Source organism: Populus nigra, chromosome 8 (assembly GCF_951802175.1).
Source record: "Populus nigra chromosome 8, ddPopNigr1.1, whole genome shotgun sequence".
NCBI lineage: Eukaryota > Viridiplantae > Streptophyta > Magnoliopsida > Malpighiales > Salicaceae > Populus > Populus nigra.
Window position 1 is genome coordinate 19,706,135 of NC_084859.1, and position 21,844 is coordinate 19,727,978.

The following is a 21,844-nucleotide window of genomic DNA, read 5'->3' on the forward strand; positions in this document are numbered from 1 at the left end:
CAAAAATAAATAAATTAACAGATGCATCTGATATAATTCATGTCCTCCTTCCATGATATTCTTACCACAGCTAAACTTGCACCCTTCAGCTTTAGCATCAAAACCATTGAAGCCATCTTCACTTCTTTGTATTGCTACTTCATTGCCTTGACATTTTATAACCAAGTCATAGGCAAATCGCTCGAGGAGGTATTATTCTGGAATCTTTGTCACAGTTTTAACCCGAATTCTTTCAAGCACGTTAGCATAAAAACACCCATGGATTCGAACTTCTTACAGCTATAAAATATCTCCAAGGATAAATTGTCAATTTGAACAGTTCATAATCTCGAATCTCCTTCCTGCATCGCCACTTGAAAAGGGTATCCAGTGCCCATACGCCCAACTTCTTCAAAAGTTGCTGCCTTGATGCCATCAAGAAAATCTTTTCTGTGCTGCTATTTTTTATTGCATGCGTGGGAATTATACTCTGGGAATAATGGAAGTCTTCTTCTACTTCGTTAGAACGCCAACCACGCATTTACAGAATTTGCAAGGGACATTGTTTTACCAGCAATTTTATCCAGACCATTATTGATGCTCTCTCTTCCTTGAGAAAGACAAGACAACAGTACCCCACTAGAGAAAATACTATTGGAAAAAAGCTGTACACCATTTCTCACGAGAATTGTATATTCGCAACAACCAATTGCAAGGTATAGAATCCTTGAACATAATCATCTTATCCCATGTTTCTCAGAACTCCTTATCCGATCCACAATCTTTAAGACAAATTAAGTTTTAGATTGACCAGCGAACTCACAATTGCAACTAAGACTACTAGGATACGAGGAGCATTCTTAGATATATGTCATAAACATAGCAGATATGTTGAAGAATAATTATATTTTGATATTATAGTTTTAAAACTTTTTATATGAGATAAGATTTGGTTTACAGGTCGGGAGAGGGTTGATTTTAAATTTGTTTTTCAACCAAAATAAAGTTATTTTTGATAAAAAAAAGTTTTTATTTAAAAAAATTAATAAATTAATAATTAAGTTTTGACCGGATTAATTTTTTTTCTTCTATTATTTTCATTAATCTAGACTTGTCTAAGCCCGGTAACAACACTAAACTAATGATACTGAATATTATCATTCCGAACAAGTCGTAAAACTACACCAGAGATTCTTCGAAAACCCCGATCCCAAGGAACCAGCAGTCCATGTTTCAAGGCCAGGAGCTCAGGAAGAAGATTAGTGACCTCCAAAATTAGAAAAACCTATCACCCATTTGCCAGCACAATCTCTGATAAGGCCCCTGAAGCCAATACGACCAGGATTGCCAATGGAACTACCATCCATGCACATCCAGCTTCACAAACCCATGCTCAGGACGCTGCCACATTATCTGTGCCATATCCTTGCGAGATAAATCTTTTCTCTCCCAAGTCGAATAGCAGTCTTGAGCAAGGATATGAATCTGATGTATCAGCCATCGGTCACCATTATAGTAATCACCATAAGCGAAAATATTTCGTTGACGCCAAATCCACCAGATCCCCGCTAGGAAAAGAACAGACACACATCGCTTGAAGCCATATTATCCACAATCCACTTGAATAAATTTGTACCCCAAAAACCGTGACTGCAAGTTATCCCCAAGGTGTTCCAAATTTGTTTCGCAAAACCACAATCCCTCAAGCAATGGAAGATATATATCTTATGGCTCCTGGTTGCAACGGTAGCATATATAGAGGACTCAAAATAAGATGACGCCTGAATAAAAAAGATTAGTTGGGAGGCAGTTATGGAAAACCATTCAAATCAGCATTCTAATCTTCCCAGGAGTGCAAAGAGAGACCAGAGCCAGCTCCATTTGGGATGGCAGTAGCAAGCATCTCAAAATTCCACGTGCCATTAATTATGCCAAAGATCCTTGACATGCAAGTTAGTATCAAGCACATTGACATAGTCAATTGATGACCCCACCGTTCCCTCCTTCAACCATGGTTCGTACCACAAAGAGACTTCTCCCCTGCCAAGTTTGTAAATGAACCCATCTCTCAATGAGGAGAAGGCTTTGCAGATTAAACGCCAAGTGATAGAGCTACCTGCTGGAGCGGAATAATGTAGCATATCATTGGAAGAAAGATACTATTGCTTGTACATCTGGACCCATAGCTTATTGCCTTTCATTAGCATCTGCCAAGAGTGTTTCCCAAGTGGAGAAATGTTAACAACCCGAAAATGCCTTAGCCCCAACCCACCAAACTTTCTTGGCGCGAGAAACAGTACTGTTCCAGTTCATCAAATGAAGACCATTACCTCCATCCGATCTGCCCCAGATAAAGTTTCAAACCAATTAATCTGTTAATATTATAGCAGACCGAGCTAGGAAGCCAAAGGGTAACCCTGCCTGCTTTATTTAAGAGCCTCATTTTCCAATCTGCTAGCTTGGATTGAATCCTGTCAAAATTGAATTTAAAGTATGCTCGTTTCACTGTCCCAAGCCGAGATACTTTCCAAGGTTGTCTGCGAACCTAATAGGAGAAAGCTGGGATAAATTGTGTTGGACCCGTACGTCTATTAGTGTTTTTACAACACATACATCTAGAATTTTCAAAGTTGGCTCTTAAGCCAGAAGCTGTGCAAAAATCTGAAAGCACATTGATCATGATCAGTTGCATGTGGCCTGTACTCGCTTTCGCAACATCATCTACAGAGAGAAGATGGGATATCCTTTGTCCACCTCTGGAAATCTGAACTGGCTTTCAAGTCCTGTCCGAAATCTTTTTGGAAATAAGACATGATAATTTCTCCATGCGGATAACAAAAAAGTACGGCGATAAGGGATCCCCATGCCGAAGACCCCGAGCGGAGGAGAATGAAGGAAGCTTACATCCATTCAATAGAAGGGTAAGAGAAGATGCATGGACACAAAACACAATCAAGTTTACTGTTTTATGTGGTAAGCCGAACTCCTCAACAGTGGTCCGGAGGAAATTCCAGCTGACTCTGTCGTAAGCCTTCTCTAGATCATTCTTAGCCGCGATAGCGCCACCCTTGCTTTTAGAATGGTTCATATACTGCATAATCTCTTGAGCGACTAGAGCATTATCCGTGGAGCTACGACCCGGGATCTCAGGAGGGCCCCAATTTATCCATTCGCAGACGACCTCTGTAATGATCTTGTAAATTATAACATTAATTACAAAGGCTAATCGAGAGAAACTGTTTAAAAGTTGTAGGCCTCTCATCTTTAGGAATTAAGACAATTAGATTTTCCGCTAGCTCTTTGTCGAAATGGCCATTAACGAAGGCTGCTGAACTCATCATCTGCCAGACATCATCCCCTACAACACTCCGGTAACTAGTACCCGTCCCTTAACTAGACTAGAGGTTTGGTTACCAATTCTAGAATTAAAAAACGGAGAGCATGAAAAATATTTTGTAAATAAATTTAATTTATTTTTATTTTTCTAATTAATCAAATAATATCCATGTGATATACTATTCTATTTATCAACTCATCCTTTGAAATTGTGTATTGAATCTACCCTTTGGGGTACGTTTTATGACAAGGAAAATCTTAAACAATTTATCTCATACTCTAAATGACATCAAGGCAGGATAAGATAAAATTGGCAAGTTTAACTTATTAAAATCAGAGAAATGTCGATTTCATAGTTTAGAAAAACCAATAGTTTATACTCATTTGAATTTGTGAATACCTTGTTCTATCTTTAGCAAATCAAATCACCTAAATTTACTACAAAGGAAAAGCATTTATGACACATTTAATATTTTCAAAATCATAGAGTAATGAATAATTACAAACCATAAAAGCCAACAAATGTGATCTTTGAGGAATGAGATTTGTATCCAATAAATAGATCGAAATGGCAACTACACGGTAACAAACCCTTCTGCGCACAATTTATTATATTTAAATACACAATTTTCTAATATAAAAACTATAATATTATAACTGTTTTTGCATTTTAAAAATATTTTTTTTGTTTTAAAATAATTTTTTGTGTTTTTAAATTTTTATGACGTGTTAATGTTAAAAATTTATTTAAAAAAAATAAAAACTAATGTATTTATTTTAAAAAATAACAGTTATTATAATACCAAACGAACTTTAAATCTACAAATTATATATTAAACAAGGGTATATATTTTAATCGTTTTAGTTTTTTTTTTAATTTTTTTAATGTAAAATTAATATAATTTTAATAAAATTTAATTAAAATAATATCAAAATTAATTCAACTTAAAACCTATTTAGATTTTGAATTATAATTTTTTTTTTTTATGAACTCGTCAAACTTACTCGGCTCGGCAACAATGATGGTAAGAAACAAGGTTAGGAAAATTAGAAATGAAAAAATAAAAACATATTTGGCGCGAAAAGAAATCTAAAAAGATCCGAGCCTTACTTTTCAAAATGGGATTCTCCCTCTTAACTTGCCCCAACAAAAAAATCAGTAAATCCCTTGGGATCCCCTCTCTCTTTCTCTCCATCCAAAATCCAAATGTAACGCTGCTGCTGCTGCTGCAAACACAATCAGCCATTCATAAAAGGCAACAACACAACTGCACTGACACCCGTAACGCTTTCTCTCTCCATCTGTCTCTAGGGTTTCAAGTTTTTCATAAAAAATTATAGCACCTCTCTTTTTCGAAAATGACAACTATGCCCCCACCTTCTTCTACCACTGTCTCTCCTTCTCGCACCACTTGCGCCTCTCTCCTTCACGAATTGCAGGTGCTTCATTATTTACTTCGCTTCTTTTTTAATTTCTTTTTTTTTAGAAGTTTTTACTTTAATGTATTTATTGTAATTAGTGTTTGGCAGTGTGGAATTCAAGTAATTGAACTTTAATTGAGTGAAAAATGGAAGAGATTAAACCCTAATTCTTTTGTGAAAGAGAAGAGTTAGTTGTACATTTTGATCGTTATAATTCAATTTTTTTGAGATTGATTGGTTTATTTGTGATTGATGCTGTTAATTATCCAGATAATATGGGATGAAATTGGGGAGAACGATGGCCAAAGGGACAAGATGCTTCTACAGCTTGAGCAAGAATGCCTTGATATTTACCGTAGGAAGGTTAAAAACACTAGGAAGTATAAAGCTGATTTGCATCAGTTGTTGGCTGATGCCAAAGCTGAAATCGCGAACCTCGTTTCTGCACTTGGGGAAAATGCCTCCTTGTTTTCACCGGTTTGTGCTTTCTAGCATCGAAGTTATTGTTGCTTGAGGGAATAAATGGTTCTTTTATTGAGTAATTGGGCTAAAAGGAGCAAAACAAAAGATAACATGTGGTAAAGATGGTTATGAAATATCTGCGAACATACAGTTATTTTTTTTTCAGATTTTAATTAAATAATAAAAATGAATGTGTTCAATTGTAACTTGCTGTTCTATGCTTTTGTTTTGTTCAATTGTTATGCATATAGGGTTTTATTTGAGGACTCATTTCTTTGTATTTTGTTTTGATTGGGTTATTTTATTTTTATTTTCTGTTTTGAGAAGGGAAAGGGCCCACTAAAGCAGCAAATATCTGCTGTAAACCCTGTTTTGGATGAATTGAGGTTGAAGAAGCAAGAAAGAATGAAGGATTTTTATGAGACAGAGACGCAGATAGCTCGAATTTGTGCAGAAATAGCTGGCAGTGACCGGTCTTTTGATTCTGCTGACCCAGAAATTGATGAGCGTGATCTGACAGTGAAGAGATTGGGGGAACTAAAGTCACACCTTAAGGAACTTCAAAATGAAAAGGTTTGTTGGATAATTCTGCAATATGTTGTAATATAGATTTCATCTCACTCGTGTTTCATACTTTATCTTGCTTATTTTCAGAGTTTGCGGTTACAAAAGGTCAACAGCAGCATTAAAACAGTTCACGATCTATCTGTGGTGATGTCAATCGATTTCTTTAAGACTGTCAATGATGTTCATCCTAGCCTGAGTGATCCGTCAAAGGCTCAATCAAAGAGCATTAGCAATGACGCACTTGCTAGATTAACAAGCACAATACATTCACTGAAGCAAGAGAAGCAACAAAGGCTAGAAAAGGTGAGATAACAGTGAACTTTTAATTCTACTTGTGGCCTTCAATTGCAAACCTGCTGAAGAAATTCTTTTTGTTGCTATTATTATTATTATTATTTTCTGCGGAACACTGTTTGTTGCTCATTTGTTTTGTATTAGCTTGAAGTTGTGCAAGTTTTGTTAATTATGCTGATTTTTATCAACATGTCAAAACTGCTTAATAAGGCTTGCATTAAGTTGTTAGGTGTGATTTAATAACCTACACAGATTTAGTGCCTTCAAGTGTGTTTGCTGCTGGATATGAATATGTTGTTACAGTTGGCCTTGTTGGAAGTTTGACTAAATGCTCCCCCTTTTTTCATGGGCTTTGTCTTATTTTAGCTTCAAGGTCTTGGACACAAACTGATAGAGCTATGGGACCTCATGGACACGCCTGTTGACGAGAGAAGATTGGACCATGTCACTACCTTAATCTCTGCCTCAGTGGATAATGTATCCAGACTAGGGTGCCTCGCTGTTGATGTTATTGAGCAGGTTGCTTTCTTTTTCTGCCTAGCTCAGGATTTCTATATTTCATCAATCTTGGTCTTTTTATTTTTGAAAATAATATTAATTCTTCATTGTCATTGTTAGACCGAAGTTGAAGTTGAGAGATTAAATGCTCTCAAAGCCAGCAAGATGAAGGAATTGGTGCTTAAGCGGCAGAATGAGCTGGAGGAAATCTATAGAGGAGTTCATATGGATGTAGATAGTGATGCAGCGAGGCAGATTCTCATCAGCCTCATAGAATCCGGTTTCAACCAAAACTTATTTTTTTTAATTTTTTTTTTTTACTAATACGCTGAATCACTTAAGGGACTGGATTTACATGTCAACCATCTGAGTCAGAGCTTTGATTGCTCTGGTTATTTTGATAGGGTTCAGCAAAACTTGTTTGCCATTTCATTTTTCTGCCCATGTGGCAGGGGACAGTTTTAAGGTCTTTTTTACCTTTCGCTATAAAAAAGGCATTATTTTTTCCTCTTGCAAATGGCATGCCCTTCATACCTTATCCCTGTTTTTTTCATCATTTAGATATGCATATTTTAATGCACTGCTTGTTGTTTGCGTGTCTGATTCCGTGCCTGTCCAAGAATATTATTCAGGATTATTTTTTCAGAGTACTGGTTCATAATTTTTAATGATTTTTTTTTCTTTTTTACATTTTGCAGATTGGGTTTTAAGTTATTTCTTGATTTTGTTTTGTACATGTTATCTATTTGATTCTTTTTATTTGACTTCAAGACTACAAAAATCAACAAAGTGGCTTTGATTATTCAAGTTTACTCTGTATGCTTGATTTGTTGATCTTCTTCTAATTCAAACTGTCTTACAGGTAATGCTGAAATGTCTGAGCTGCTTGCGAGCATGGATGATCAAATCACAAAAGCCAAAGAGCAAGCTCTTAGTCGGAAGGATATATTGGACAAAGTAGAGAAATGGAAATTTGCATCTGAGGAAGAGCAGTGGCTTGATGAATATGAAAAGGTAATTTCTATCAAGTTAAATTATAATTGACGGATTGGGGATATGAGGTTATTTCTTTTGTTGTCATTCTACTGCCCAGCACAGTCGCAAACATCCATACACTACATTGGGTCATATGCTAGGTTTCGTTTGTATTTATGGTCCTCCAACTGGGAACCACTACATATCTGTGGATAATTTCTCCATTTTTTAAAAAAACATGCACAAGTGTTATTGTGTGCATTGCTGCCTCTTCCCCAGTCGAACTTCTTTATTTTGTTTCTTTAGTAATGTAATTATTTTGCACAGAATTTTATGATCTGCTATTTTGAAATTGGACTTTTACCCTCCGCATATTCTGTTTACTGTAATTGTTGAATACTTGAAACTCATAAGACTTCACATGATGCACTTCATTTTAAAATCCAATAACTCCCACAGGAAAACATCCATAAGCTATAAAGGTGATATGGTTTCTCTATGTCAAGTAGCGGGAATCAAATCAGTTACAACTGAAATGATCAGCTTTCAACAATCATTTCATGTTTATATCTCTTTGCTTTTAAATGGGATATCATGTTTGTAACTTTGGATATGAGCTCTATGCATATTCTCTCCAAGCACAAAAATCACTCTGTTCAGAGCAGGAGCTCTTGGTTTGCCATCTACTCTTTGACAGCAAGTTACTGACATTTTGACACCTCGCTAATAATAATAATTCTCAACTGCATCTTGAATTACTTCAGTTCCCATAGCTCATCCGAGGTTTTCATTTATCACGTTACTTCAGTACACATTATTACAGTCAACTCCTTATATTATATCTACATCAAAAAGTGGCTCATTGTTTGTTTCCTATTCTCCTTTTAGTTTCATGATATACTTTTAGGGGGGTCGAATAATACAAGCAAACTGATTCTCTTTATGAAAGGTATTATAGGCTTATGCTTGTGATAACTTGCAGGTTGCAATAGTGCTTATTTCAGTGGGAGAAAATGAAAAGACCTGTTGTTTTTCATTTCTTTTCTTCCTATTATCAGGATGCAAACAGGGGCGTTGGACTTCAGTGAAATATATTTAAACCAAATTTGAACTTTCATGAGTATTTCTGAAAGTAATCTTTTGTCCCCCCACACCCGAACCTGGTTTTCAATTGTATTATTGCACCAAGTCAATGTTCCACCAGTTGAAATCATTGAATCTTATTCTCTTTTAGAGTAAAACTTCTTTTGAAATGGTTGACGCTGCTGAGTGTTTACAATTTTTCTTATATTGCTAGGATGATAATCGGTATAGTGCGGGAAGAGGAGCACACAGAAATCTGAAACGTGCTGAGAAAGCACGGGCTCTGGTCAGCAAAATACCATGTGAGTTTATTTAATACAATGGAGCTTATGTGAAAAAAAAAATGACACATGTAGAAGTTCATAGAAATGATAAAAATGGCAATTGTTATAAATACAAAATCTGAGAATTGTGTGCACCGTGCAGAATTGGTCATCATATGAAATTGAGTGGGGGAAAGGTAAACAGACTTTCTGATTACCATTTGCCACACAAAGTTGCACATGCTCAAAATCAAAGACAGAACAGATATCTGATACATTAACCATGTGTTAATGCTCACAAGTTCAGTTATTAATATCGTGTTATCAATGATAATTGACAAGCTTGAGCATACAAAACAAAACAAAATGTTGAAATTTTATTCTTGCTTTGATAAAAATGCTAAATCATACGAATTGCTGTTATCATTTTTTAATACCCAGGTTTTTAGAATGCAGAGTTAAATCATAGGAATTGCTATTATTATTATTTGTTTTTGCTGCATAATACTTCATTGTGACAAATAGATTGTCATTTTTGAGAATTGAGCTGGAACTTACAAACCTGAATATCTTTGTTGTCTAGCAATGGTTGAAAGTTTGACTTCTAAAGTCAAGGCCTGGGAATTGGAGAGAAAAGTCCCTTTCTTATATTACAAGGTGACTCAAGACTTCTCTTTGCTGTCTAATTTAACAATAAATTGCTTGAGCAATTTTCCATCCTTAAGTCGTTTCTGTAATGCAGGCTCCCCTCTTACATACCTTGGAGGAACATACCATGTTAAGACGGGAGAGGGAAGAGGAGAAGCGTCGATCTCGGGTATGTTTTATATTTTCTACTCCTTGTCTATGCCCAGATTTTCCATTCTTGCTTCACCCATGATTTTGAGCTCCACTAGTAAATTAATTTAGCTTGGGCTATGGAGGGTTTCAATCCAAATCTACCGAAGCAGTGAAATGAAAAATATGGACCAGGATGTTCAATTACTTTTATAATTATTGGTATCTGAGATGCTTGAAAATCTTAAATGCACGAACATACATGGAAAAACCAGGTGCTCCATCTTTACTCATCCTTCACTGTTCTTATAATGTCGTGCTTGCAAAAGCGTAAATAATCTGTTGCTTTGTCCATCCAACAAGCGCAAATAATGGTTGTGCTGGATGAACATTTTTGTTGCCCCCAGTCTCTGAAGTTCATTATGCTTGAACTGCTTGATTAGTCAGCCATGCTGTCGATTTAACCAAAGGCCTTTCACCTACAAAGAAAAAAATAGCTAAAAGTCATGAACATTTTTTTTCACTGTGGTTTATTTTTCAGGAGCAGAAACGTCTGCAAGAACAATTTGCTGCAGAACAAGAGGCACTTTATGGTTCAAGGTCAGCGATTAAGAAGCCCTTGGGTCTGAGCACCAGTGCCAACACAATGGCTGGAACACCGACTGCACGACGCGGGGTCACTCCTTTTGGCCATCATGCAAGCTCAGCTGGAAAGCAACGTAGAGAGAGCAGGGCTCATAACGTAACGCCGATAAACTATGTTGCCCTTCCGAAGGATGATTCTGTTTCCCGGGGCTGCTAGTCTGTACACATGCTTATGACCTACTGTAAATGATACCGTACAGTTAGGATGCTGGTTACAATTCTCATTTCCCCTAGTATTTATCTCTTGTTAATGAGAAGAAAGGTGTCAACTTGTCTGTATAATCACAGAAGCGTACTCGGATTAGCCTGAATTAAGAGTATAATTTTTTTTTTTGCACAGTTCTGAGATTCAGTTAATTAGAAGAGTCATGCATTTCTGACTTCTGAGATCTAGAGTTTGAGTTTCTTGTTTTTTAAAAACAAATAATTTGTCTTACAATGAACTCAAGTTGCAATTAAAGCAATAAATAATCTTTCTTGTTCTAGCTCTGAAATGTATGAGAACAGATTTCGGATTTCAATCAGAGGGGTCGCTTCGTGTAGCTACAAGTTTGCTAGACATTTCAATTAAGATTATAGTTGTTTTCTTGGTGTTGATTTAGTTAGGTTTGAATTAGACTTTATATCAGGTGAATATTTTATTTGATTTAACTAGAAATTCAACTTGAATCAAAATTCCAGGTATTGAGTTTTTTAAATCAACCTACTGGGCTGGTCATGTTTAATAACCCTTATTATGATTAAGAGAAGTGTCATTGCCTAGCTATATAAATTAAACCACTTCTCGATTATTTCTAAAAAGAGTTAGGGGTGAGTAAAAAATTATAAAATTAATAAAACCTAGAAAACCAGAAAAACAATAACTGAAAAAATTAAATCGTGAAAAAAATTGATTAAGATTTTGAAAAAACCGATCGGTTTGGTTTCGGTTTTATAAGTTTAAAACAAAAAAAACCTAACCGAACTCAAACTGAAAAAAAAAACAAGCCAAACTGGAAAAAAATCAAGTCAAACTGGTTTGAACCGATTTTTGTTTAAAAAAACCGAACAGAAACCGGCTAGTTTGAACTAGGGGTGTTCACGGTTCGGTTCGGTTCGGTTTTTATCAAAAAAAGTAACCAAACGGAAATTTTTTTTTTTTTTTAAAAAAAAACCGAAACCGAACCGAAATCGGTTCAAACCGACCGGTTTCGGTTCGGTTCGGTTCGGTTTTTTAGAGCAAAAACCGGTTCAAACCGGTTTGGCTCGTTTTTTCGGTTTGGCTCGGTTTTGGCTCGGTTTGGCTCGGTTTTGGCTCGGTTTGGCTCGGTTTTTTCGGTTTGGCTCGGTTTTGGCTAGGTTTTTTCGGTTTGGCTCGGTTTGGCTCGGTTTTTTTCCGGTTTTTTTCCGGTTTCGGTTCGGTTCGGTTCGGTTCGGTTTTTCCGGTTCCAGACTTAAAAAACCGAAACCGAACCGAACCGATCGGTTTTTTCAAAATTTTAATCGGTTTAATCGGTTTTTTTTCACGGTTCGGTTTTTTCGGTTATTTTTTTTCCGGTTTTCTCGGTTTAATCGGTTTTTCGGTTTTTTTGAACACCCCTGGTTTGAACTGGTTTTGGTTCCTTACTTTTTTTTAATAAAAATCAAACGAAAATAATCACCCTAAAACAGCATTGAATTCAATTCTTAGAATGGCCAGAGAATGAAGAAGCTATGTGGGGTGCATGCTAAAGCCACTGTTTATTTTTTTAAAGCACTTTTAAGAAAATTAAAAAAAATTTTGTTTTAAATTATTATTTAAAATTTTTTTTTATATAAATCAAAACTACATTATTTTTATTAAAAAATAAATAAATAGTCAATATATTGTAATTGAGTTTTTAATCAAGTTTTACCAAGTCAGCCGAGTCATCTGGTCAGTCCTGGTTTTTTATTGAGTTACCCGAACTTTTACCTTTTCTTATTTTTTTTAAAAACCAACTCGGTTCCAGCTCCAAATTAATCGAGTCTAGAGTTAATACACCATGCAAGATCAAGTTTTAAAACTATAGTTTTTAAATTGTTTTAATATTTTGATATAAAAAAATTATTATTTTAATAAAAGAATTTTACAAAACAACCACAGTAAAAAACAGTGTTATCCAACATCGAAAATTCGTGGTCAGAATGACTCGGAGAAGGAGGGAGGGAAAGAAAACTAGGGTGGTGTTAAGTGTTTCAAATCAAATAGAAAGTTGAGATCATCAACAAGTCCTTTCCACCACAAGTTTTTGAGTTCCAATCTCTTGCGTGCTTATGTTGTCAAAAGAGACAAGAAATTAACAAGATGTGGATAGAAATTGAGTTAGTGTGCTCGATCAGATCCATGATCACCATAAGCAACCACCAATGGAAACCAACACTTTATCACTTGTTGCTTCTCTTTGTGAACTACTGAGGCAATATTGTAATGTGTATGGAACCTTGTCTGGCTTTATTTTTGTCAAAGATTAATGAATAAAGCATGATATTGGCAATGGAATGTCTGTGAATCTGAGGCCGAGAATCCTCGCAGAATTGACAGCCTAAGAAGGTATAAGTTCCCTCATACGTGACATCATCTGCTAGCTAGATGGATATATATGGAGGTAGAATTTGCAGCACTATCAAGTTTGGGTTCCTTTCAGATTAGGTTTATTCTCTCCATTATGTACAAAATACGGCTAGTAAATTCGATGGATCGAGATTCCCTTTTCATGATCAGATCTTATTATTTTATAGCGAAGAGATCTCCTAATAATTATAGATAGTTATAATTATATTATATTGTCAAATATTGCAGTAAGAAACAAAGTCTTAGATGCCAGCCACCTCCGAGAAACATTTCTTTTGATTGAAAATCGTCTCGAAGTGTTTTGTGCAAGCAAGCAAGCAGGATTAATCGTGGATCACGTTCACTAATCTCATATATATAATCATTTTTAAGGATTGATTTGACAATTAATTAAGAAACTCCATATATACGTTCTTCTTGTCTATTATAGTACAAAACTTAATCACGGAAACTAGAATTAGTGTGTTTGTATATTACTTAGGTGCAAGACTTTTTTGTAAAAATATTTTTAATCGAAAAAAATATTAAAATTATGTTATTTATATATTTTTTAAAATTTTTAACATCAAAATTATTGAAATTATTTTTTTAAAAATAATTTAATGTTTTTTTAGATAAAAAAAAACAGTTTTAAAAAAAAATCGGAACATATAAAACTTGAAAAACAAAGAGTATAATTATTTTAATTGGAATATCCAATTGAAATTGAATTTTAGCGTGTGATCTACATCGTCGAGGCAACCTTAATTAATAACGTTTCTTCAACGTATAGTAGTTAATTATTGGCAAAGAAGATTATATACATATATATATATATATATATATATATATATATATATATATATATATATATATATATATAGCTTCATGGATTAGGACATGATCAAAACAAATGTATAAATCTGGAATGAGGACATGTAGAATTATGTGGAGAATCGTTGTCAAATGATGTTGGAGATTCGACTCAAGTGATTTGTGGTGTGGATAACATTGTTTCAAGTGGGTTTATATGCTGTTTACATTATCCGGATTGAGCTGTACTTCTGGTTATTTCATATTCAGTCGATGGGTTATCTATCTGATGAAAACGACAACCACTCTATAAATGATGTGTCATGGTGTTACCTTCGTGGCCATAAATCATGGGATTCTCTCCTTTATTTTTCGTATCCGAATTAAAGTATATTGTAGCAGAAGCAATGCTATTAAGTTCGGTCGAGCTTTTGAATTTTAGTCTACTTATTTTTAGCTCAAGGTGGGTATAAATAAAGTCAATTTATAGTTGATTTAATAGATCAACTCATAACCCAATTAAAACTTGGTTAATTTCAAAAAATATTATCATAATAATATCATTTAAAATTTTTTTTTATAGACTATAGTTATCCACCTGATCAATAACCCGAGCATCATACCGAGTTGACTCTAGGATTGAATTTAATAACTATAGGTAAAAAAGAGGAAGGAATTGAATTTCATCATGTTAAGGAATAGATCATCTAAATCTAATAGTTTAAATTATTGATTAAAGCCCCAATATATTATTTATATTATTCTCTAACATACCTCCTTAAATGAAAGCCTTTTAGGCTTTCATTTGATAAAGGAATTGAATTTCATCATGTTAAGGAATCGATCATCTAAATCCAATAGCTTAAATTGTTGGTTAAAGTTCTAATATATTATTTATATTATTCTCTAACACATCTCCTCAAATGAAAGTTTTTTAAACTTGAAACTTGCACAAATCCATATTTTCTTGTGCTTTATTTTTATCAAATAAATAGAGATGTTAAGATTCGAACCCGTGACCGCTTGATCATTAAAACTCTGATATCATGTTACTGAATCATCTCAACTCAATAACATACAATTTTAAAATATAATTTATATTATTTTTTAACACATCATATTCTTGGTATCTTTGTTTCTCTTGAATAAAGTTTGAAAATTCTCCATTGGAGAATGAAAAATGGTGACCCATTTCTACGGCTAGCTAGAACAATATCACAAGTTGACTTGTTTTACAATATGCAGCCAAGAATCGATGATACAATATTCATTTTATGACATTACATAAATGGAATATTGAAAATGACAAGTGCAGAAAGGAATACACTGAATTTTCCTTTCTTTTTTGATATTCTTTTTCGGGTATAATTAGCAAGCATATAAGAGTATGGAATGTCTTTTGGGTAAGGCTAAAACATGTTTTCATGTTCCGACAAGGTGATGGATTTTCTGACATATCTTCGCCGGGAGTTCTTTTGGTTATTTTTGCTCTTTATTTTATCTATTGAACCATCGGGAATGGGAAAATGGAATTTTTTAAAGACAAGTACTATTATTTTCGTCAAAATATTCAGAAAAATATAATAAAATTATTAAATATTCAATATATATGTTTGAGGCTAAAATAATATAAATTTTATAATTTTACAAAATTAAGACTTGATTAATATAAATGACAAAATTTTAAACTCACTACAAATTGCAAACGGGACAAATTATATAGTTTTTTTTAAATGACAAATCCATCTTATTGGTACTGTGTTTTCCATATAATTATTAAATCTGTTACATTAATTAACTAGTCCGGATTATAAGTTAAGTGGGTAAATCTAAATTAACTCGGATTAATTATTTTAAAAAAATTTAAAATAACATCATTTAAAATTTTTAAAAAAGTGCATATATATATATATATATATATATATATATATATATATATATATATATGTTAAAAATCAATGAACTTTAACTATCAATCGAATCGCAAGTCAGTCAAACTTTTTGATGAAGATTAACTCTGTTTTTTATTTGATGTGAAACCTTACCCGGACAAACTTCACAACAGTAATTTTCACTTAAAGAACAAAGCAATACATGTAATGGTTCTGAGAGCACAGGAAACACAAACATGGGCACGATATCTATACCATCATGCGATAAAAATCTTATGTATCTTTCAAGTTAGTGCAAAGTTTCTTACTTAGGAAAAGCTTGTTGCACGATGAGAACATTCTCTATAAAAGTATAATTTATAATTAATTAGGGTCTTAGACTTTTTAGATTAAGGTTTTAAATTTTTTATACTCATATATATATCATGGAAGATTTTTTCCAAAAAAATAATATTATTCATTGATGCCAGCTTGCTAGCTTCATGTTATGCATGTATTCTCTCTAGAAATCAAAATTGACTTAAAGTAGTCCATGTCCAAGAATATTTATAGGCCATTGTCAAGCTAGCTCGCAGCATGCATGGTGAGAATATATGGCTAACTGAAATGAAAGCTAGGGCTCGTGAGATTCAAAGAAGGTTTTCATGGAGTTCCTTTTCTTGGAAAACGTCAAATCAGTCCCCAAACTATTTAACGAATCTCAAGTTGAGCTTCTAATAACCTTCTGTTATTCAATTGATTTTTTAATTAATAAAATAATGCTCAACTATATCCTTCTATCCAAAATCTTCACAGTTTTTGAAGAGCATAAAAAAATCAATCATAAGGCGGGGGAGAACAAGATCAAATGATAGATCAAACGAGAATATGGAATTCGTGAAATTCGTGATAGTGATCTACTTGTCAGCAACCACACCCTTATAATCTAATGCTAGGAAATTAGAGAAAAGAGAATAAAAATAATAAAGCAAATATTGATAGATCAAACTAGATCTTTCTACTTTTAATGGAGTCCAAATTGTCTCTCACTGTGTCATCAAGACATGGTAGCTAGAGATCCTATGCTTTTTTGTCACACATGTGGAATCAGATGCAAGAACATGGCTGCAATATTTAAGATTCTCATCACAGCATATAGCCCATCAACAGGGCTATGCGTTTCACATTTTAATCAAGATTTTTTAAAAAATCTCAGTGAAATTAAGCAAATTTGATTAATAAAATACTTTAAAATTATAATTACAACAAAACAAAATATTAATAGCAATACACATGGCATGCATAGTAGAAACAAAAGGAGTCAATTAATAATTACGTATGCATATAAGTTAACTAATTCAATAATCATCTAGTAAGTAGTCGAATAATAAAAATTTATAATTAAAAAATTTATATTTTTTATGATTTTATATTGAAGTTTTATGATTGCTAACCACTGAAAATTTATTTTATAAAAATTAATTAAAATATACGACGTGAACACCTCCACATTAAAAATAAAAAATAAAATAACCACTTCAGTAGTGGAATCTGCATCAGATGCCAGCAACTTTGTTCTGCCACGTGTAAATCATGAGTACCAAATAAATAGAAAGTTATGATCATTAGAGACACACAGTGACCCGGAATTTTGTGAAAAGAGACTTTCCTCTCATTAATTTCCATGATCATATCGATCAGTACTTGTCCTTAATTAGAACACTGATTTACATACCATATCATATAACAAAGTAAAGAGAAGAACAAATACATCAAAACCCCACATATATATAAATTTAAAAAAAGATCTTAGCAAAATGGGGGATTGAAAAGGGCAAAAAATAATGCCAACTCCCGGCCGTTTATCCATTCTGGCCTCTTTGCTAGGCTCTTGGCTCTTGGCTCTCTTTGTGTGGAAGGTCTGGCAGGGCCATGGGCATGCTCATGGCCATCGCAGAGAAATTGTTGTTGGCTTCCGCTTTCTGCACCTGAACTTCATTAGCTTCGATATCTTCAATCACTACTATAGAATTGCCATTTCCTTGAACAGTACCCTTTACGGGTTCTGGTATCTCCTCCGGGTCGACCTCCATTTTCTCCTTGTGCTTTCCCCACAGGACTGAGTATAGGCCCATAACTATCAAGGCTGAACCAACAATACTGCACCCATGCCACCGTAATTAAGCTATTTAGTTGTGAGTAGATTAAATAATATTAATTAAGGGGAATCCACTTAAATAATCTATTTACAAGACTTGATGATAATCATGCAGTACTAATTGATGCTAATTTGTTATTAATAAAATAATAAAAAAAAAAAAACTGTACTGTTGTGCTTCATGAGAGATTCTATTGAGACTAGTAAAAAGTGATCACAATAGGTATTCTTACATGTTTAAGAATCTGGAGAAAGAAAGATAAAAATAATGGAGTACAAATGAGATTTATTTACTTGTACTGAAAGTATATTTGTTTCTATTTCTTATGTATTTATTTTTTTTGTTATCTCAAGACGCTAACGAAATATGATATAAAAAATAAAGGGTATGTATATGCATGCATGCAAGAGTGATATTAATAAAATAAAAAAATAAAAAAAAAAGTGAAAGAAGAGGAAAATTACCCTCCAAGGTATATCTTTTCTGCCAATATGAATGAGCCCAAGATGGCTACAATGATCATCATCAAAGGGCTAAAAGCAGTAGCAAAAACTGGACCTTTTTTCTTTATCACCAATCCTTGGACATAGTATGAGATGCTTGATGTCACTATCCCCTAAACATTGGAAAAGAAGGAAAAAACAGGGCAGAAGAAACAAAACTTAGTCATTTTCCTAGACATAATTCAAAGAAAAAAAGTGTATACAGAGAAAGAGAGAATTACAGCATAGGCAGCAGCAAGGAGGTTCATGTCCCAGCCAATTCTCCAAACCGAGCTCTTGTGCTCCATCACAAATGTCACAGCAATAGCTTGTAGGGTTCCAATGAAGCACACAAGTGACGTGAGAGAGAGCTGGTGGTTCTTATATGTCTTCAATGCTTTGGTCTATCATGTCATACAAATAATAAATTGATTATTTTCATGAATAGAAAGGAAAAAGAGGGGGGGGGGGGGGGGGAAGAAGCATAGGACCCTTGCAGATCTTCTTTTCATTTTTGCATCATCACTTACTTGCAAAACAAACAAGGAAGCCCAAGCAAGAGTAGCAATGATAAGCAGAATGGAGCCCTTGAACCAGTCTTTGTCAGTCGTCCCTGTGGTATCAGTCACATAGGATTTACGTGGATGGATATGCTTAGACCACAGCATCTCTACAATAGGACCCTTGTATAAGGTCATAAACATTGCCCCGGCAACAGTCACTAGAGTTCCCAGCAGCTTCGCTTGGCATCTCACCTTCTTTATGTCCAGTTTCTCCATCCTGCAACAAAATCCAGAATCTCTTTGATTAGAGGAAACTCTAACCTCAAATTACCACCAAATAAGAATCATAATTAAAGAAGCGATATTGATGATGATTAATTGATTATGACTTTTGGTTTGCTAGGCATACCGGAATATGACTGCCATGACAAATGTCATTGCAGGAAGCATGTTGCTCATTGCACAGGAGAAAGTTGGGGATGTATACTTCAGACCAGCATAGTAAAAGTTCTGGTCTATCACAGGTCTATAACATGAAAGTAAAACTTGGTTTCAGTGTCAAGGCACATAAACATAAACCATATAGTAGCTATAGCAGCACATTAATTTGTAACCTATATACAACAAGAAATGTTTAGCAAAAGACTGACCCAAGAAGGGCAAGGACAAATATCTGCATGAAAACAGGAAAGGTGATCTTCGGTTGCATTTTCCTGAAATGTAACGAATGGTTTGTAAGGATTATGATAACTTGAAAGTTAATTACGCTCAAGATTAAACAAAAACCATGTATGAGTCTTGATTTAAACCTCTCAAAAAACAAAGCAAATGGAGCAATGACTGCAGTGGCAAAGGCATGGCGATAAACCACAAGGACATAGTGGCTCATACCACGGTTAAGTGACACTTTTGTTATAATATTCATGCCAGCATAACCAAATTGTAAGGCGATCATGGCAAAGTAGGGCTTAGAACTCTCAAGAAACTTGCTGCAACACCCTAAGTTCTTCATTTTCTCTGGACGCAGATGGGATTCCTTATGTTTTAGTGAAAGAGAAACTTAGGAAGAGAACGAGGAAGGACAACTCAAGAAGGTTGTGTTTCTCCCTAAGGAAAAACTAGCGCTAGCCACATGTATTTATACTGTGGAGGTAACTACTACACATTTCATATTATTTTATTTTATTTTATTTTGGCAAGTGAATGAATCATAGTTATTAAACAACATAAGGGTCGGCTAATAGTAAATAGACTAATATATATTAATATTAAAAAAAATTAAAATATTTTGATTTAAAAAAAAATTAACAATAAGTTTTTAATTTAGCTTACGTATCAAGCTAGATTTTTAACGACTTCTCTTTATTTTCTCATGAACATAAAAATTAACTTTGAGTTTTATAAAAATGGTATGGACGTGAAAATAGTACATGAAAAATGACAAAAAAAAAAACATATTTATCCACTTTGTTAAAATAGTTGATGATTTTTGCTGTTTATTAAATTTTCTTTTATGATATTTGCTAGGAGAGAGGGAAAGGGTGGGGTACGCGTGGCAGCAGAGAGTAGTGAGTATCTGAGTCATCCTTCCTAAATGGTCAGTGATGTAAGGTTACAGTGACCTATAATTAGAGGGCAATTTTTTAAAAGGAATTATTAGGGGGGCAAAAAAGGCAGAAAAAGAAGAGAAAGTGGGGGTGGGCTACCTTGACACAAACGCAATATTAAATTTAGACCGTTGGATATAAATATAACCCTAAGTACATCATGTGAGATTCATTTTTCACGAAAAATTGATCAAGTATTAATTAATAATCATTAATAATATTCTTACTCATCAAAATGGGAATCTTATTATTCATGCATCTTATGTGATATATAATTCTTGACTTAAAAATTAAAATCGACTAAATTAATCTAGTTTTGCTTAACTTGATATGATTTTAATTTTTTCTTTAAATATACAGTAAGGTGGCTTTAATTAGCTTCAAAAGCTGAGATGGGATTATGAGAATGGAATATGTGTCGGTTTGCGAAGATACCAACCACTGGCCAGCTAGAACATAAAGTGATTCTCAATGTGGTCAGAAATATTGTAGTCCCTATATTAATTCTTAATTACAAATTAGTCCTTATTTGACAAGATTCTTATTCTTTGTGTGTGTGTATTACAGTTTGGTCTTATAATAAAAACATTTTTGCAATCATATCCATGAATAATTACACAATAATACAATGATTCATTGTATAGCTTTTTTTAATGTAATGTAATGAATCATTATAATTATAATTATAATCCTTTAGTACATTATAATCTTAACAATTATAATATATTAAATGTTTAGAATTATGTTAGTGGTTACTTTTTAAAATGTTATTTATTTAGAAATGTATTAAAATAATATATTTTTTATTTTTTAAAAATTTATTTTTGATATCAACACATTAAAATAATATAAAAACATAGAAAAAAGTAACTTGAAAGAAGAAGAAAAATTCAAAAGCTTTTTTTTTACGTAAAAACAAACACTCTTAGTAAGATATCAAATATATCTACTGATAATGAAGAATAAGAAATCAATCATATATTTTTTGCGCAAAATTCTAAACCAATCATTGAACGCTACATATAATTTCTTTTTAAAATTTGATTTTATAGAAACTAAAATAACTTTTTCTTTCTTTTATGGAAACTTATTTTTCATTTATTTTGTGTGCAAGAATCCATCTCGCGCACAATAGCTTAATCAATAATATATTTTTAAAAATCAGAATCAAATTTTTTTTTCTTAAACTGAAACTAGAAAACCTACCAGAATACCAAACTCACATTAATTCATACAGATTTTTGCTGATAAAAAAAAGAGTAGCAGAACATTCGCCTAATTAAATTGTGAGCTTGAAATTAGGGAGGATCCCACTTCATAGTTCTTTGAAGACACCATATATTCCCATGAATCTCACTTGTTATAAGAGTTGGATGAGGGAGAAATGGAAAACCCATTGATTACTCAGTTGTTACAATTTCTTTCTTTCTTTCTGAATGCATATATTCTGACGGCTAAAACTTTTTTATTTTGTTGATTTCGTATCATCAGCAACGTTCGTCCTAATTCGAAGCAACAAAGAAAAATGGTTTTTCTTCTCGCACCAAATTCCTGAAT

At 33.5% G+C, this 21,844-nt stretch overlaps 2 protein-coding genes across 2 annotated transcripts; one reads left to right on the forward strand and one right to left on the reverse strand.

Moving 5' to 3' along the window:
• The first annotated feature begins 4,453 nt into the window (after window positions 1-4,453).
• LOC133701096 (65-kDa microtubule-associated protein 5) lies at window positions 4,454-10,786 on the forward strand. The gene is made up of 11 exons (XM_062124895.1): window positions 4,454-4,755; window positions 5,008-5,214; window positions 5,527-5,772; window positions 5,854-6,069; window positions 6,427-6,579; window positions 6,679-6,838; window positions 7,421-7,572; window positions 8,831-8,918; window positions 9,463-9,536; window positions 9,622-9,696; window positions 10,198-10,786. The coding sequence occupies exons 1-11, from the start codon at window positions 4,675-4,677 to the stop codon at window positions 10,456-10,458; spliced, it is 1,713 nt and encodes a 570-aa protein (XP_061980879.1). The 5' UTR covers window positions 4,454-4,674; the 3' UTR covers window positions 10,459-10,786.
• Window positions 10,787-17,306: 6,520 nt separating this feature from the next.
• Window positions 17,307-19,806, reverse strand: LOC133701098 (WAT1-related protein At5g07050-like). The gene is made up of 7 exons (XM_062124898.1): window positions 19,490-19,806; window positions 19,331-19,393; window positions 19,090-19,206; window positions 18,708-18,957; window positions 18,420-18,581; window positions 18,160-18,311; window positions 17,307-17,696 (listed from the first exon to the last, which is right to left on the reverse strand). Exons 1-7 carry the CDS (start codon window positions 19,690-19,692, stop codon window positions 17,420-17,422), a joined length of 1,224 nt encoding a protein of 407 aa, XP_061980882.1. The 5' UTR covers window positions 19,693-19,806; the 3' UTR covers window positions 17,307-17,419.
• Between the last annotated feature and the right edge of the window lie 2,038 nt (window positions 19,807-21,844).

Bases quoted from the DNA above. Each gene is read 5' to 3' on its own strand.
- LOC133701096 (XM_062124895.1), top strand. From the start codon at position 4,675: ATGACAACTATGCCCCCACCTTCTTCTACCACTGTCTCTCCTTCTCGC. The intron at 6,070-6,426 runs GTGAGATAACAG...GTCTTATTTTAG, and splicing joins AGCAACAAAGGCTAGAAAAG to CTTCAAGGTCTTGGACACAA. The intron at 6,580-6,678 runs GTTGCTTTCTTT...TGTCATTGTTAG, and splicing joins CTGTTGATGTTATTGAGCAG to ACCGAAGTTGAAGTTGAGAG.
- LOC133701098 (XM_062124898.1), bottom strand. From the start codon at position 19,692: ATGAAGAACTTAGGGTGTTGCAGCAAGTTTCTTGAGAGTTCTAAGCCC. The intron at 19,394-19,489 runs GTTTAAATCAAG...GTTACATTTCAG, and splicing joins TTTGCTTTGTTTTTTGAGAG to GAAAATGCAACCGAAGATCA. The intron at 17,697-18,159 runs GTAATTTTCCTC...GCATGGGTGCAG, and splicing joins GAAAAGATATACCTTGGAGG to TATTGTTGGTTCAGCCTTGA.